The sequence below is a fragment of the Ovis canadensis genome, chromosome 4 (assembly GCF_042477335.2).
Source record: "Ovis canadensis isolate MfBH-ARS-UI-01 breed Bighorn chromosome 4, ARS-UI_OviCan_v2, whole genome shotgun sequence".
NCBI lineage: Eukaryota > Metazoa > Chordata > Mammalia > Artiodactyla > Bovidae > Ovis > Ovis canadensis.
This window is the reverse complement of record NC_091248.1, coordinates 44048384-44061368: the sequence shown is the minus strand read 5'-3', so window position 1 is coordinate 44061368 and position 12985 is coordinate 44048384. Positions and strand designations below refer to the sequence as shown.

At 36.0% G+C, this 12985-nt stretch overlaps 1 protein-coding gene across 1 annotated transcript in view; it reads right to left on the bottom strand.

The window, feature by feature from the left end:
* The window catches only part of ABCB5 (ATP binding cassette subfamily B member 5), a 115699-nt gene that overhangs the window by 30440 nt on the left and 72274 nt on the right, over positions 1 to 12985 (bottom strand). Inside the window, exons 19-20 of the mRNA XM_069587638.1 lie at positions 12106 to 12189; positions 978 to 1181 (exon numbers count right to left, since the gene is read on the bottom strand). Coding sequence (XP_069443739.1) covers positions 978 to 1181; positions 12106 to 12189 — 288 coding nt within the window. The remainder of the gene's footprint in view (positions 1 to 977; positions 1182 to 12105; positions 12190 to 12985) is intronic.

The window sequence follows — 12985 nt, the reverse complement described above, 5'->3', positions numbered from 1 at the left end:
GCAAGAATAGCGGAGTGGGTTGCCATTTCCTTCTCCAGGGGATCTTCCCATCCCAGGTTGAACCCTGGTCTCCTGCATTGCAGGCAGATTCTTTATTGACTGAGGTACTAGGGAAGAAAGTTATATATGTCAAAGCATTTTCTAAGTAAATACATTGTTCTTTTTGATCAGTATAAAGTTTTGTTTTAGGCACTCCCAATAGCAGTACCTTGCCTTAAGTGAAAGTGAAAGTGAAGTTGCTCAGTCATGTCTGACTCTTTGCGATCCCATGGACTGTAGCCCACCAGGCTCCTCTGTCCATGGGATTCTCCAGGCAAGAATACTGGAGTGGGTTGCCATTTCCTTCTCTAGGGGATCTTCCCAGGGATCGAACCCAGGTCTCCTGCATTGCAGGCAGACGTTTTAACCTCTGAGCCACCAGGGTTGCATTTAGTAAATACTATATTTCCTCTTTATTTTGAAAAATGAAACACCCGTAATTATTCAAGAAATTTAATTATTCAACAATTAGTGAGTGGATAATCACAATGTTAACAAATTCCCCCACAATTTGCTAACAGTAATAATGACTGACATTATTGAGTGCTTACTGCCTTCCAGATACTACTGCATATACCTAATAAGACTGTTTTCTATAATACTCATGAAGATCTATAAGTGGATAGTATTTTATTTCTACTTTACAAAGGAAGAAATTGAAGTCCAGAAATGTTGATATAACTTGCTCATATCACACATTTGTTAGTGATAGAATCTGAATTCTAATTCAACCAATTTGACTGCATAGCCCATGCTCTAAATTTTGTGCCCCCCTATTGCTATGACATATCTATACTCATCCTAAACTGATTTGTATGGATTTCAATACATATATACCACTTTACAGATTCTTAAGAAAGGAAGTTAATGTTAAATATGGAATCTCTTATTGATTTTCTCTTAAAATGTTATGATGGTAGCAATGGTCTTTATTTTACCTTTCCAGCACGCTTAAGTTCTTGCTTATCCTTGTTGGCAAATCCAGTCATTGCTGCTGTTTCAATCATTCCTGCGAGAGCAAGTACTGGAGCAATACTCAAAATCAACAGTGTCATCTCCCATCCATATATGAAGGAAATGATAACTGAAAGTCCCATATTAATTGCATTTTGTGTTAAGACACCAACCCTTGAACCTGTTGCCTATAATCAGACATAAATTGGGGAAAAGCCAGTCAATTTTAAGTTTATAAGAATTGTGATGATAGTTTCTTGCAAAATAAGATGTTTTTTTTAATTTATACATATATTTTTATTTTGAATATATTCCATAACATCTTACAGAAAACCCAAATGAACTTTTGGGTCAACCCAATAATTAGAGATTTTTTTTTTAGTCCCTCAGTTGTGTCTGGCTGTGATCCCATAGACTGTAGCCTGCCAGACTCCTCTATCCATGGAATTCTACAGGTAAGAATATTGGAGTAGGTAGCCATTACAGATTCTTAACCATCTAAAACACCAGAGAAGTCCATTTAGAGATTAAATAATATTTAGAGTTTAAAAATGTCCTCTACTATGGGGTCACTATGTTTTATTTGTATGCCTATGTCCAATATTATTGTCCTTTGAATTGTTCCTATTATTCTTTGAATATATTATTGCTTTCTGATAAAAAATATTTTCTAGGCCCTACACCTTAAATTTGTCATTTCTTCAAGGAGTCTGAGTTCCTGTAGACTGAGTTCCTGTAGTAGAGGATGTTATTTAGAAGTCAATATATAGTGCTAGTTGTGTTCATTATCAGTGGAATGTTAGTGGATATAACAGGGGAGTGTGTGTGTGTGTGTATGTGTGTAGATGCATGCACATATTGAAATCTATATTTCTCTCTTTACATTTCTTGAAATCCATGGATTTATATCAATACATCCAGTTCCAATTAAAAAAACACAAGGTTATTATTTCTGGCTTTCTCCCTTCTAATATTTGTTATCCACTTCTTCAATAGTAAGAAACCTAGCTCCCATTTTCTTTAACAAAGTTTCATGATCAGTCTCTCTGCTATCATGCAGATCATGACCAATCAGCTATCATGACCCTTGTCTCTGCGCAGGACGCATACCCTCTCCTCTGCATGCTCTGGCTTTGCTTTCCTGCATGAGGCTGGTGCCTCATATGAATGACCAACTCACCATACGTGGTCTCCACAACCCAGTCCTGCCCCCTTCCTCTTATACCGAAAAAGGGCTGGTACTCTTAGCTACTATACTATAGTAGTGCTGAATTGAATGAGGATATTCACTGAAGTATATCCTTTGTATATAATATCTTCCCTTTTCTGCACTTTATAACAATTTCACTCAGCAAAGTTCTACAGAGGCAACATCAAGATAGAAAAAGAGTTGGAAACATTATGGTATAAGGTAATGTAAAAGAAATTTGGGGAAAAAACTTAAAATAGGTAGAAATATCTTCATCGCTGTTTTATGAGAACTACATGTCTTGAAATTTTAAGCTCCTTTATACTGGGATGAAAAAAGGAAACCCCTGTTTACCTAGAAACATAGCTACAATCAACTGAGATATCAATTCACATTTTAGAACATATGTTTTGCTCTGATCGTGAAAACATGGTCATTGGAAAAGGTCTAAATAATGTTTAAAATGACATCCTTCCAGACATAAATACATACACATTCAGATTAGGATTATTGTGTGTATTCAGCATTATATCCTGCTTTTATCCCTTTATATTACATTGCAAGCTTTTTCGTGGGTCATTAAATAGTCTTCAAAAATTTTTTAGTAGATTGCTTCCAATTTTTCACTACTAAAAACAAAGATGTAATGATAAAAACAAAGATGTAATGAGCATCTGTGTGCAATATCTCTGTGCTCATCTTTTATTTCCTGATATTAAATTCCTAGCCTGGAATTATATGTTAAAGTGTATATACCCTTTCATTCTTCATAGATATTGTCAAATTGCTTCTCTAAAAAATGATATTACTATTCACTGACATACCCCCCCCCCAAAATTAGTATCATCATTAAAATAACATTAATGAAAAATCTTCTTTCCCCACAGGGCTCTGTGAAGTAAAAAGTTGCCCAGCTGTCTCCAACTCTTTGCGACCCCATGGACTGTATAGTCCATGGAATTCTCCAGGCCAGAATACTGGAGTGGGTAGCCTTTCCCTTCCCCAGGGGATCTTCCTGACCCAGGAATCGAACTGGGGTCTCCTACACTGCAGGCAAATTCTTTTACCAACTGAGCTATCAGACAGGGCTCTGACTTACTCCTAAAAAATTTTTTGTGGTTTTAGTTTCAAGACTGCATTTCATAATGATTCACTATTTTCCCATTTTTCAATGAACAATCAAAGAAAACTCCCCAAAGTAAAAACAAATAACAATAGCAAACATCAAACAAACCACCAAATACTGAAAATTCAGACAGGTAACGTATTTTAAATATGCCTTAGGGTATTTATTACAGACTGACTCTAATCTCTGAGGTTAAAATAAGAACATCATTTGGTACTTAATACTTACTCACACTCTGTCTCTTGAGGGTTCTGGATGATGCAGAGATATATGATGTGTATATTATGACTGAATTGTCCTACACCTCCCACCCAAATTCATATGTTGAGATCCTGACTCCCAGTTCCTCAGAATGTGACTGCATTTGGAGATAAGGTCCTTAAAGAGGTGATTAAGTTAAATAAGGTTTCGGAGGGTGAACCCTAATCAAATATGATTGGTTTCCTTATTTGAAAAAAAAAAAAGGAAATTTCAATGTGAACATGTTTGCACAGAGGAAAGACACAACAAGAAGAAAACTATAAGTCAAGGTGAGAGGATGCAGAATGAAACCAACTGTGCCAACATTTTGATCCTGGGCTTTTAACCTCTAGAGCCATGAGGAAATAAATTCCTGTTGTTTAAGCCACTCAGACTGTGGTACTTGGTTACAGCAACCTAGCAAACTAATATACTGTCAACTTGCTCCTTTCCTCCCACGCTCACCATGAGTTTCAGAGTTATATAGATCATATAGTTGGATGAAGAGGCTGTGGAACTTAAGCACTTGTAATGTTGAAGTTCCCACCCCCATATCAAATTAACTATGGAATGCCCCTACAGCCACATAAACTCTATATATTTTTCTATAAAATAGAAATATTAAAAAAATTACAATCAGGCTTTGTTAATAAGATATTCTTTTAATATAAAATTTATCTATATATTAGTAAGAAATTACTTGATAGCTATGTTTTGTAGGCCTTTATACATTCATTAATTTCCACTTTGTAGTTTCTTAGGTTGAAGTCAATGACTTTTCCTTTTTCAGATGACAGTTCTTAATATTATATCTATATTAACAAAAGTATGAAATATATCCAGGGGACAGTTATTCTTTTCTGTTTGGATATTTCCTATTAGGTGGCCATAATATAGTTCTTTTCTTCACTGCCTTCCTCTGTTTTTATCCTGTTTTCTTTAAAAATTAAAATTCTTGACAGTAGGTCAAAAGGAAGTAAAGAGGTAGAAAACCAGAAGAGGAAAGACAGAAAGTATACTGAGGATTGTAGCTTTTGTGTGTAAAATTATGCAGTGTGCTAGAAAGAGAGATAGAAGTACAGCAGATGAACTGTAGGTGCCACAGTAGATGAACATTTGAGAATCACTGAAAATTAGGCTATACACTATGCATACCAACCTCTTGTCTAAAAACATTCAAGTGTAAACCTGCCAAATTTCTGATGGAACAGTCTTGTGTTTGAACTTTTTGTTTAGGACATAAAAACTTTCTATAAACTGACTTGTACTTGCATATCCTTGTTTATTCAACAAGCTTGAGTTATCCACTTTTGTACTAATCTGCTTCTTGAAAATAAGATCATGTACATTTCTACTGGCATTCTAGTTTAAGCTACCAGAAATTTATTGAAATATTCAGTCAATGCAGCCATGGACAGGCCACAGTTCCTGCCTTTTGGTGATGGAAGCAGGATAAGAAGGATCCAAATATATCTTTCTTATTCCAGGAGGAATTAAAAAAAAATTCAGCCTTGAAAAATACTACAAGAACTAAAGGAAAATAAAAAAATTGCCTTTAAAGCCTAGAGTAATAGTGTAATTCTGGAAAGAATTTAGAACTGGAAATCAGAAGAAATTTAATTAAACTTCTTTAGATTCTTTATCAATGTGCAGAAAAATAGAATTTTTCCTTGAAAATTAAAAGCAGAAATTAATAATTAAATAGTTCTGCAGATAACCATTATGGAGTATCTACTATGTCCAAGGTACTGTGCTAAATGTGGGGAATACAACTTTGATAAGAAAATTCCAGAAAATGGCTACCATAATAAAATTAATGGATGTAAACTCAGTATGTAATTGTAGAAACAAAATGCCATATGGCAGGATTTCTGCTTCTGGCTAACATGAACAGAGACATTACTTTGCCAACTAAGGTCCGTCTAGTCAAGGCTATGGTTTTTCCAGTGGTCATGTATGGATGTGAGAGTTGGACTCTGAAGAAGGCTGAGCGCCGAAGAATTGATGCTTTTGAACAGTGGTGTTGGAGAAGACTCTTGAGAGTCCCTTGGACTGCAAGGAGATCCAACCAGTCCATTCTGAAGGAGATCAGCCTTGGGATTTCTTTGGAAGGAAGGATGCTAAAGCTGAAACTCCAGTACTTTGGCCACCTCATGCAAAGAGTTGACTTATTGGAAAAGACTCTGATGCTGGGAGGGATTGGGGGCAGGAGGAGAAGGAGACAACAGAGGATGAGATGGCTGGATGGCATCACTGACTCGATGGACGTGAGTCTGAGTGAACTCCGGGAGTTGTTGATGGACAGGGAGGCCTGGCGTGCTGCGATTCATGGGGTTGCAAAGAGTTGGACACGACTGAGCAACTGAACTGAACTGAACTGAACATGAACAGAAGGAATGAATTTGTCCTTTCAGCTGAAACAAAAAATAGATAAAATATATGAAACAATAAGTTTCAAGATACTAGACCTAAGACAACCAAGGGAAATGGGAAACAAAGAAGGTGAGCCCTATGATTGCCCCAGCTTATGCCTTGAAAGAGCTCCAAGGCTGTAGAATAGAAAGGGTGAACTCTAAGACCTCTAAGACTGAGCCCACCAGACTGACTAAGTGGAATAGACAAAGCTGAGAGTCTGGAGAGTCCAAGGAAGCTAGAGTTTGCAATACAGAACGCTAAAGGTATACAGAAAGAAATCTAAATATCCAGAAAGGGTCCCCCTTGAGTATTCAATTGAACAATGCATGTGTGAAGGCTAGAAAGAGTGTTTGGTCATAGCAGCCTGACTGGAAAACCTCATTATTCACCCAGCATTGGGTAGCGCATGTTCAATGTCTTGCCTCAGTAGTTGACTCCAGTCTTGCTTAATAAATCTTAAAATCAAGACCCTCCCTCCCAGAGATCAAACTGTTTCCAGGTAATTTAACTGCATCCCAGAACAAGACAAGAATATTTATAGAAATACAAAAATATTCAGCACCTAAAAATTTATATTCACAACATGTGGCCTCTAGTCAAAAATTATCAGGTATGCCAAAAAGCAGCAAAAAAGGACCCTTAATGAGCATAAAAATCAATAAATTGAAACTGACTCAGAACTGACAGAAATGTTAGATTTAGCAGATAATGGCCTTGAAAGTTATTATAATTGTATAGCATACACTCAAAAAGTTAAGAGATAAGGAGGATACATGAAAAAGACCCACATCAAATTTCTACAAATGAAAATGTCAGTGTCCATAAACAAAGTTTTATTGAAACACAGCCATGTCTCTTTGTTTACCTATTGTCTACGGCTATCTCAGCACTAAAATGATGGAAGTTGAGGCACTGCTAGAGAGACCTTATGTGCCCCTCTCCTCGCTTTGTACTGCTGCTCAGTGTCAGGCAACTGTAATTTGGCGGCATGTTGAGTGCCACACGTGTTGCTGTACTATGGTATTTTATTCAAATTTTTCAAATTACCATTGATGTCCATCATCTAAAGACAAGAAAGGAAGAGAAAAGTGGACTTTGGGATGTCTGCTTTTAAGGCACAATAGGCTGTGGATCACTTTGTGTTCTAATTAGATGCCACAGTGTTGAGTTTATTATGCTATGATACTGTATAGTTCTAGAAATAAACAACAGGTCAACATTAGGAGACAGCACTCATCATAAAATTCCTAATTCACAGGAAAGTAACATTTATAAAAATTAGAAAATTAAAATGGAATAACACATCTTAACAATTCATTCATAAGACTAAAAAGTGAAAATGGGGCTGAATCTAAATAAGTTTCTGAGCATCTCATTTATTAGCTAAGTAAAGAAAGTCACAGATAGTGACTTAATTAAATCATGTTTGATTGCAGTAGTGGAAGAAATATGTTCAGAGAGCATAAACTTATATCAGATGATATGAAAACTATTGCTCAAAAAGTTGAGAACAACAGAAATATAAATGATCAATTGAAAATCAAGGTAGGTCATTTTGAGTAGTTTTCCTGTCTCTTGATGCGTTGACCTAAATAGTTATACTGCTTAATTGTTGGTTTTTTTGATGAGTCAATGTCAAGTTTGAAGTGACTGAAAAATTAGCTGCTATGGATAATCTGTATGTAACAGCTACAGTTGAGAATATTTTCAAAGAAGTTGAGACAAAACCTAGATGAGTACAACCTGAAGTGTAACCTGCTAAGATGTACTACAACTGATGGTAGCAAAAATATTTGTAGAGGAAAATAAAAGGTTTAGTTGGACAAATTTATAAAGTTTGTGAAAATGAAGGTGTTTAAGGCTTGTTGCTATTCTTGGATTCATCTTATTCATTAATAAAGTATTTTGTGGAAAATAAATGAATTTACTGAAAGAGATGGGAATACCAGACCACCTGCCCTGCTTTTTGATAAACCTATATGCAAGTCAGGAAGCAACAGTTAGAACTGGACATGGAACAACAGACTGGTTCCAAATAGGAAAAGGAGTACGTCAAGGCTGTATACTGTCACCCTGCCTATTTAACTTATATGCAGAATACATCATTCAGAAAACTAAGATCATGGCATCCGGTCCCATCACTTCATGGGAAATAGATGGGGAAACAGTGGAAGCAGTGTCAGGCTTTATTTTTGGGGGCTCCAAAATCACTGCAGATGGTGATTGCAGCCATGAAATTAAAAGACGCTTACTCCTTGGAAGAAAAGTTATGACCAACCTAGATAGCACATTAAAAAGAAGAGACATTACTTTGCCAACAAAGGTCCATCTAGTCAAGGCTTTGGTTTTTCCAGTAGTCATATATGGATGTGAGCGTTGGACTGTGAAGAAAGCTGAGTGCTGAAGAACTGATGCTTTTGAACTGTGGTGTTGGAGAAGACTCTTGAGAGTCCCTTGGACTGCAAGGAGATCCAACCAGTCCGTTCTAAAGATCAGTCTTGGGTGTTCTTTGGAAGGACTGATGCTAAAGCTGAAACTCCAGTACTTTGGCCACCTCATGCGAAGAGTTGACTCATTGGAAAAGACTGATGCTGGGAGGGATTGGGGGCAGGAGGAGAAGGGGATGACAGAGGATGAGATGGCTGGATGCCATCATGGACTCGATGGATGTGAGTTTCAGTGAACTCCGGGAGATAGTGATGGACAGGGAGGCCTGGTGTGCTGTGATTCATGGGGTGGCAAAGAGTCGGACATGACTGAGCAACTGAACTGAACTAATTACACATTATTGGGCCAGTATGCTCAATGAAGTCCATTTGTCCCTATAGCTTTCTCTTACTTTTTTGGTCAAAAGCGGAAGTTGAATTTCTTAATTTGTCTTCCCAACAGTTTGTGGGTTTAGCAGCGGTAAAGTTTTACTATGGAGTATTGAGTTCAGGACTGAGATTGAAATTTTTCTTTATAAGAACTGCCTTAAACCATTATATTAGGTTTTGCTGTAGACTTGATAATGTCTCAATGAATTCAACCTAAAATTGTAAGGCGAACAGCAAGTATACACCCAACATTATACTGTAGTAAAGTGATTTCAGTGACTACTCACATTGTTTGAATCGTAAGTAATGTTAAGCTGTTTTATACTCTTTCCATACCAAAAAATTTAATCAAGAAGTGAGGTCACCATTGTCTAGGCAATGGTAGCCAAGCTCTACCTAATCAAATCATTGGGCTCTTGGAATTAATAAATGAAATTTTTATTTCTTGGGAGGCAATGTAACTATAGTTCTGATGAGGAGAATTCTTGGAACTAACATTGTGTCTGTCAGTGGTATATCAAGTGTACATTATGGCTTTCTTAAAAACAAAAGGGAGGTAAGACTTCTGGTTGATGAAAAGGAGTTGCTAAAATATACAGAAATAGTACCTTGTAATTCTGTGAAATTCAGTCTCCCAAAGAATTTAAAATGGCTCTATACCTTTAATAAAACTACATTTTACACAGAAAAGTCTGTTGACAGCTCTACTGGCAATATGCCATTACCTTGGGCTGAAATAATACCAGTTAAATTGGTTGTATTCAATCAACTGTTTTAGGAATCATTTTGTTCTGTAACCTTAGTTCACTAAGATGTTTTTCTCAAGACTCTCAGAGTATCAGAACATTTAAAAATGACCCGGAGCTTAGACTTTTGGTCATTAGTAAGGGTTTCATAATAATATTTATTGTTATTAAGGGGCTAGTTCATGAACATTCACCCTATTACATTTGATAAAAGTAACATGTGACTGAAATTGCAGGATGAAGAAACTGAGATGGAAATATATCTTCCTTAAGTTGATATGATAGGACATATGACCCTGAATTATTGTTTTCTGATTAATCTGTAGTGTGGTGTGTCTTTGTGAGAAAAGAAATACTGGTCAAATGGGATTTGGAAATAATTCTTCCTTTGATAGAAAGAGAATCCATTCAAGTTAGATATGATTCTACCTATATATGACAAAGCAAGGGCTTATGTGAATTATATGCTAGCAGACACAGTCTCCGGAGAAGGCAATGGCAACCCACTCCAGTACTCTTGCCTGGAAAATCCCATGGGCGGAGGAGCCTGGTAGGCTGCAGTCCATGGGGTCGCACAGAGTTGGACACGACTGAAGCGACTTAGCAGCAGCAGCACCAGACACAGTCTCATTCTTGGTATCCTTCTTTGGTTGCTTTGCTTTTCAAATTCTGCAACTTTAAATGGGTCATTGGTATTCCAGCCATCTAGCCTTTAGCTACTACTTCTTATTCAATGAAAATGATTTGACTTGCCCAGAAGTTATCATGAGAACAACATTTACTAACTGCAACAGGACATTTTCAAATGATCAAATGGTATTACTCAAACACTTATAAGGACAAATATTCTCATTAATTTCTCTTGATAAGAGGCAAGATTATCATTTGACACAACTAAAGGTTTTAGGAAAGCAATGTTGGTCTTTAGTACTAATTTGTTCTTTTCATTCAAGCAAATACTTATTAAAGAAGTGTCTTACTTATAAAGTATAGCTGGTAGTAAGAATACCTAATCCACTGAATTCTTAAAAGATCTGAATGATGATAGGTAGTACGAGAAAAACATTCACACAGCAAAGGAAAAGAAAGTTTTGTAGAATGGAGATCCAAATGGAATTATAGGGACTGATATTTCTGCCAAATTTAGTGAACCCTTGAATTTCTAAATACAGATGTCATTCATCTAATTCTGTTGTTGCTATCCTCATTCCTTAATGACTAAGTGAAATTCTATTCATTTTCCCGTTTATATCAGTAAAATCCAACTTCTCAGCCTTACTTTAAAATTTAAATGCTATCCAATGAAATTTAGAGCCTTGTTTTAAAAATTATAGAAAAGAGTTTCAGGAAGCGATGAAGATGATGCCCTCTTTCCTCTTTAGGTCTTTCTACATCATAAAATTAGTTTTCTAAACCAATACAGAAGCATGTGAATGTTTATAATTGTAACCAACTTGCTCTGTTCTCTAGTATTAGAAATCTATTTCCTTGAATGTATATATTGAAAAAGAGGTTTTGCAAAAGTTACAAAAATTAGAATAGTGGCCATGTCTTGTGGAAATAGCTTCCAAAAGAAAATACAATTTTGAAGAGCTGTTTTAGTTGACAATTTGTTGCTCTGATAGCAATGCTGCAATCAACATTTCAGTATTTCTAAACAATAACAACAACAACCAAAAACTGTTGAGATTTTTCTGTCCTTCAGAGGTGCATCATTGACTTTCCTTTTCTCTACATGCATAAGGAAAAAGGAAAGTTTGTAACTCTGGTAGAATTCTTATTTTAACAAAAGATCAAAAACTTTATCTCACTTAAATTCAAAGTGGAAAAATTTTGTTTTACATTTCTTTTCTCAATCATAGTTGAAACTCCACTTGTAATAAAAGACTAATTTTATTAAAATAACTGGATGAAAGCTAATAAATTACTCTCTATCTTTTCCATACTATCCTTCTCCCCATACTTATTTATGCATCACTTTGACATACATTATGCTAGTTATTCTGTCATTGATTTTGAATATTGTGCATCAGTGTACATTTTATTTACACATATTATGACCAGTCATGATTACACATAACTCTTTAACTTGATCTGTATAACAACAGCACAGAACCATTTCCAGATACACATGAATTTAACTTGTTACATATTATTTAAATGAGATTTTATTTTCTGGGGGGGGAAGAAAAATTAAACTTTCTTCTTTTAAAACTTCCAAGTTATTTGTGTGTTTTAATTTTGTTACTTTATCTTATATTACTATCTAATTCTGAGCTTTTTTGTCTAACTCATTCTTGGTATTTTCTGTGGTCCTCTGGTTATCCTATTATGTGTCCTAAATACCCTTTATATTTAGTTAAAAATGTCCAGAACTAAAAAAAAAAAAAATGTCCAGAACTGAAAGGCTTCCTTATATCTTTCATTGAGAGCTCCCTGTTAGCCCTGAGACTTACCTGGTCTGCTTAATGATGTGGGTCATCTCAGCGTAGCTCACATATAGGCAAAGACACATACATGTACATGCACTCATGTGTAACACAAACATACACCATTTAAAAATAAAAGCAATATACATACTCCTTGGATTTGTGCTATATCTATGGCTAACATTGTTGTCAAGGCTCCTGTGGTGTTTTCCTTATCATCAAACCAGGAAATATCCTAAAGAAAAGAGAATTAAAATGGTTATCAAAAAATTCTTTGACTTGTGATTGTGCTGTATTAACTTCTGCTCTGTGCCTATTTGCTCAGTCATGTCCGACTCTGCAACCCATGGACTGCAGGCTGCCAGGCTCCTCTATCCAAGGGGATTCTCCAGGGAAGAATTCTGGAGTGAGTTGCCATGCCCTTCTCCAGGAGATCTTCCCAACCCAGGGATCGAACCCAGGCCTCCCGCATTCCAGATGGATTCTTTACTGTCTGAACCCCCAGGGAAGCGCTATATTAACTTTGAAAGCATTTATTTGCCTGCCTCTTTACTCACAGGCACTTAAAATTTGTGGAGCAAATAAATTTTTTTTTCTGACTTCACGAAGATCTATATGTAGATACAAACTGAAGAACTTAAGCCCAACAGCTTGGACTCTACCATGCTACAACACTATATAATAATCGGTGTTTAAAATGATCATTTTGAACCACCAAGTAATTTATAATTTTACTGCACAAGTAATTTTTGTGGAGAGCAGATTTTACTAAAAAAGTAAGGTAATGCACAACACACCTTAGAAATATTTCCAAACTTTCTATCTAAACTTAGAAATGATAAAAAAAAAAATCTGTTTCCTTCTCTTCAGGACCTATATAGGCAAGATTTTCCCTGACACTTTACATTCCCACCTAGATCTTATAAGTACTGGACATTGTGAGAAGCTAAAGAGGCAGGCCTGCTGTAAAACCCCTGCAGCCAAAAAAGCATGCAATTTGATAGGTCGGAAATACACACAATAAAAGCGTA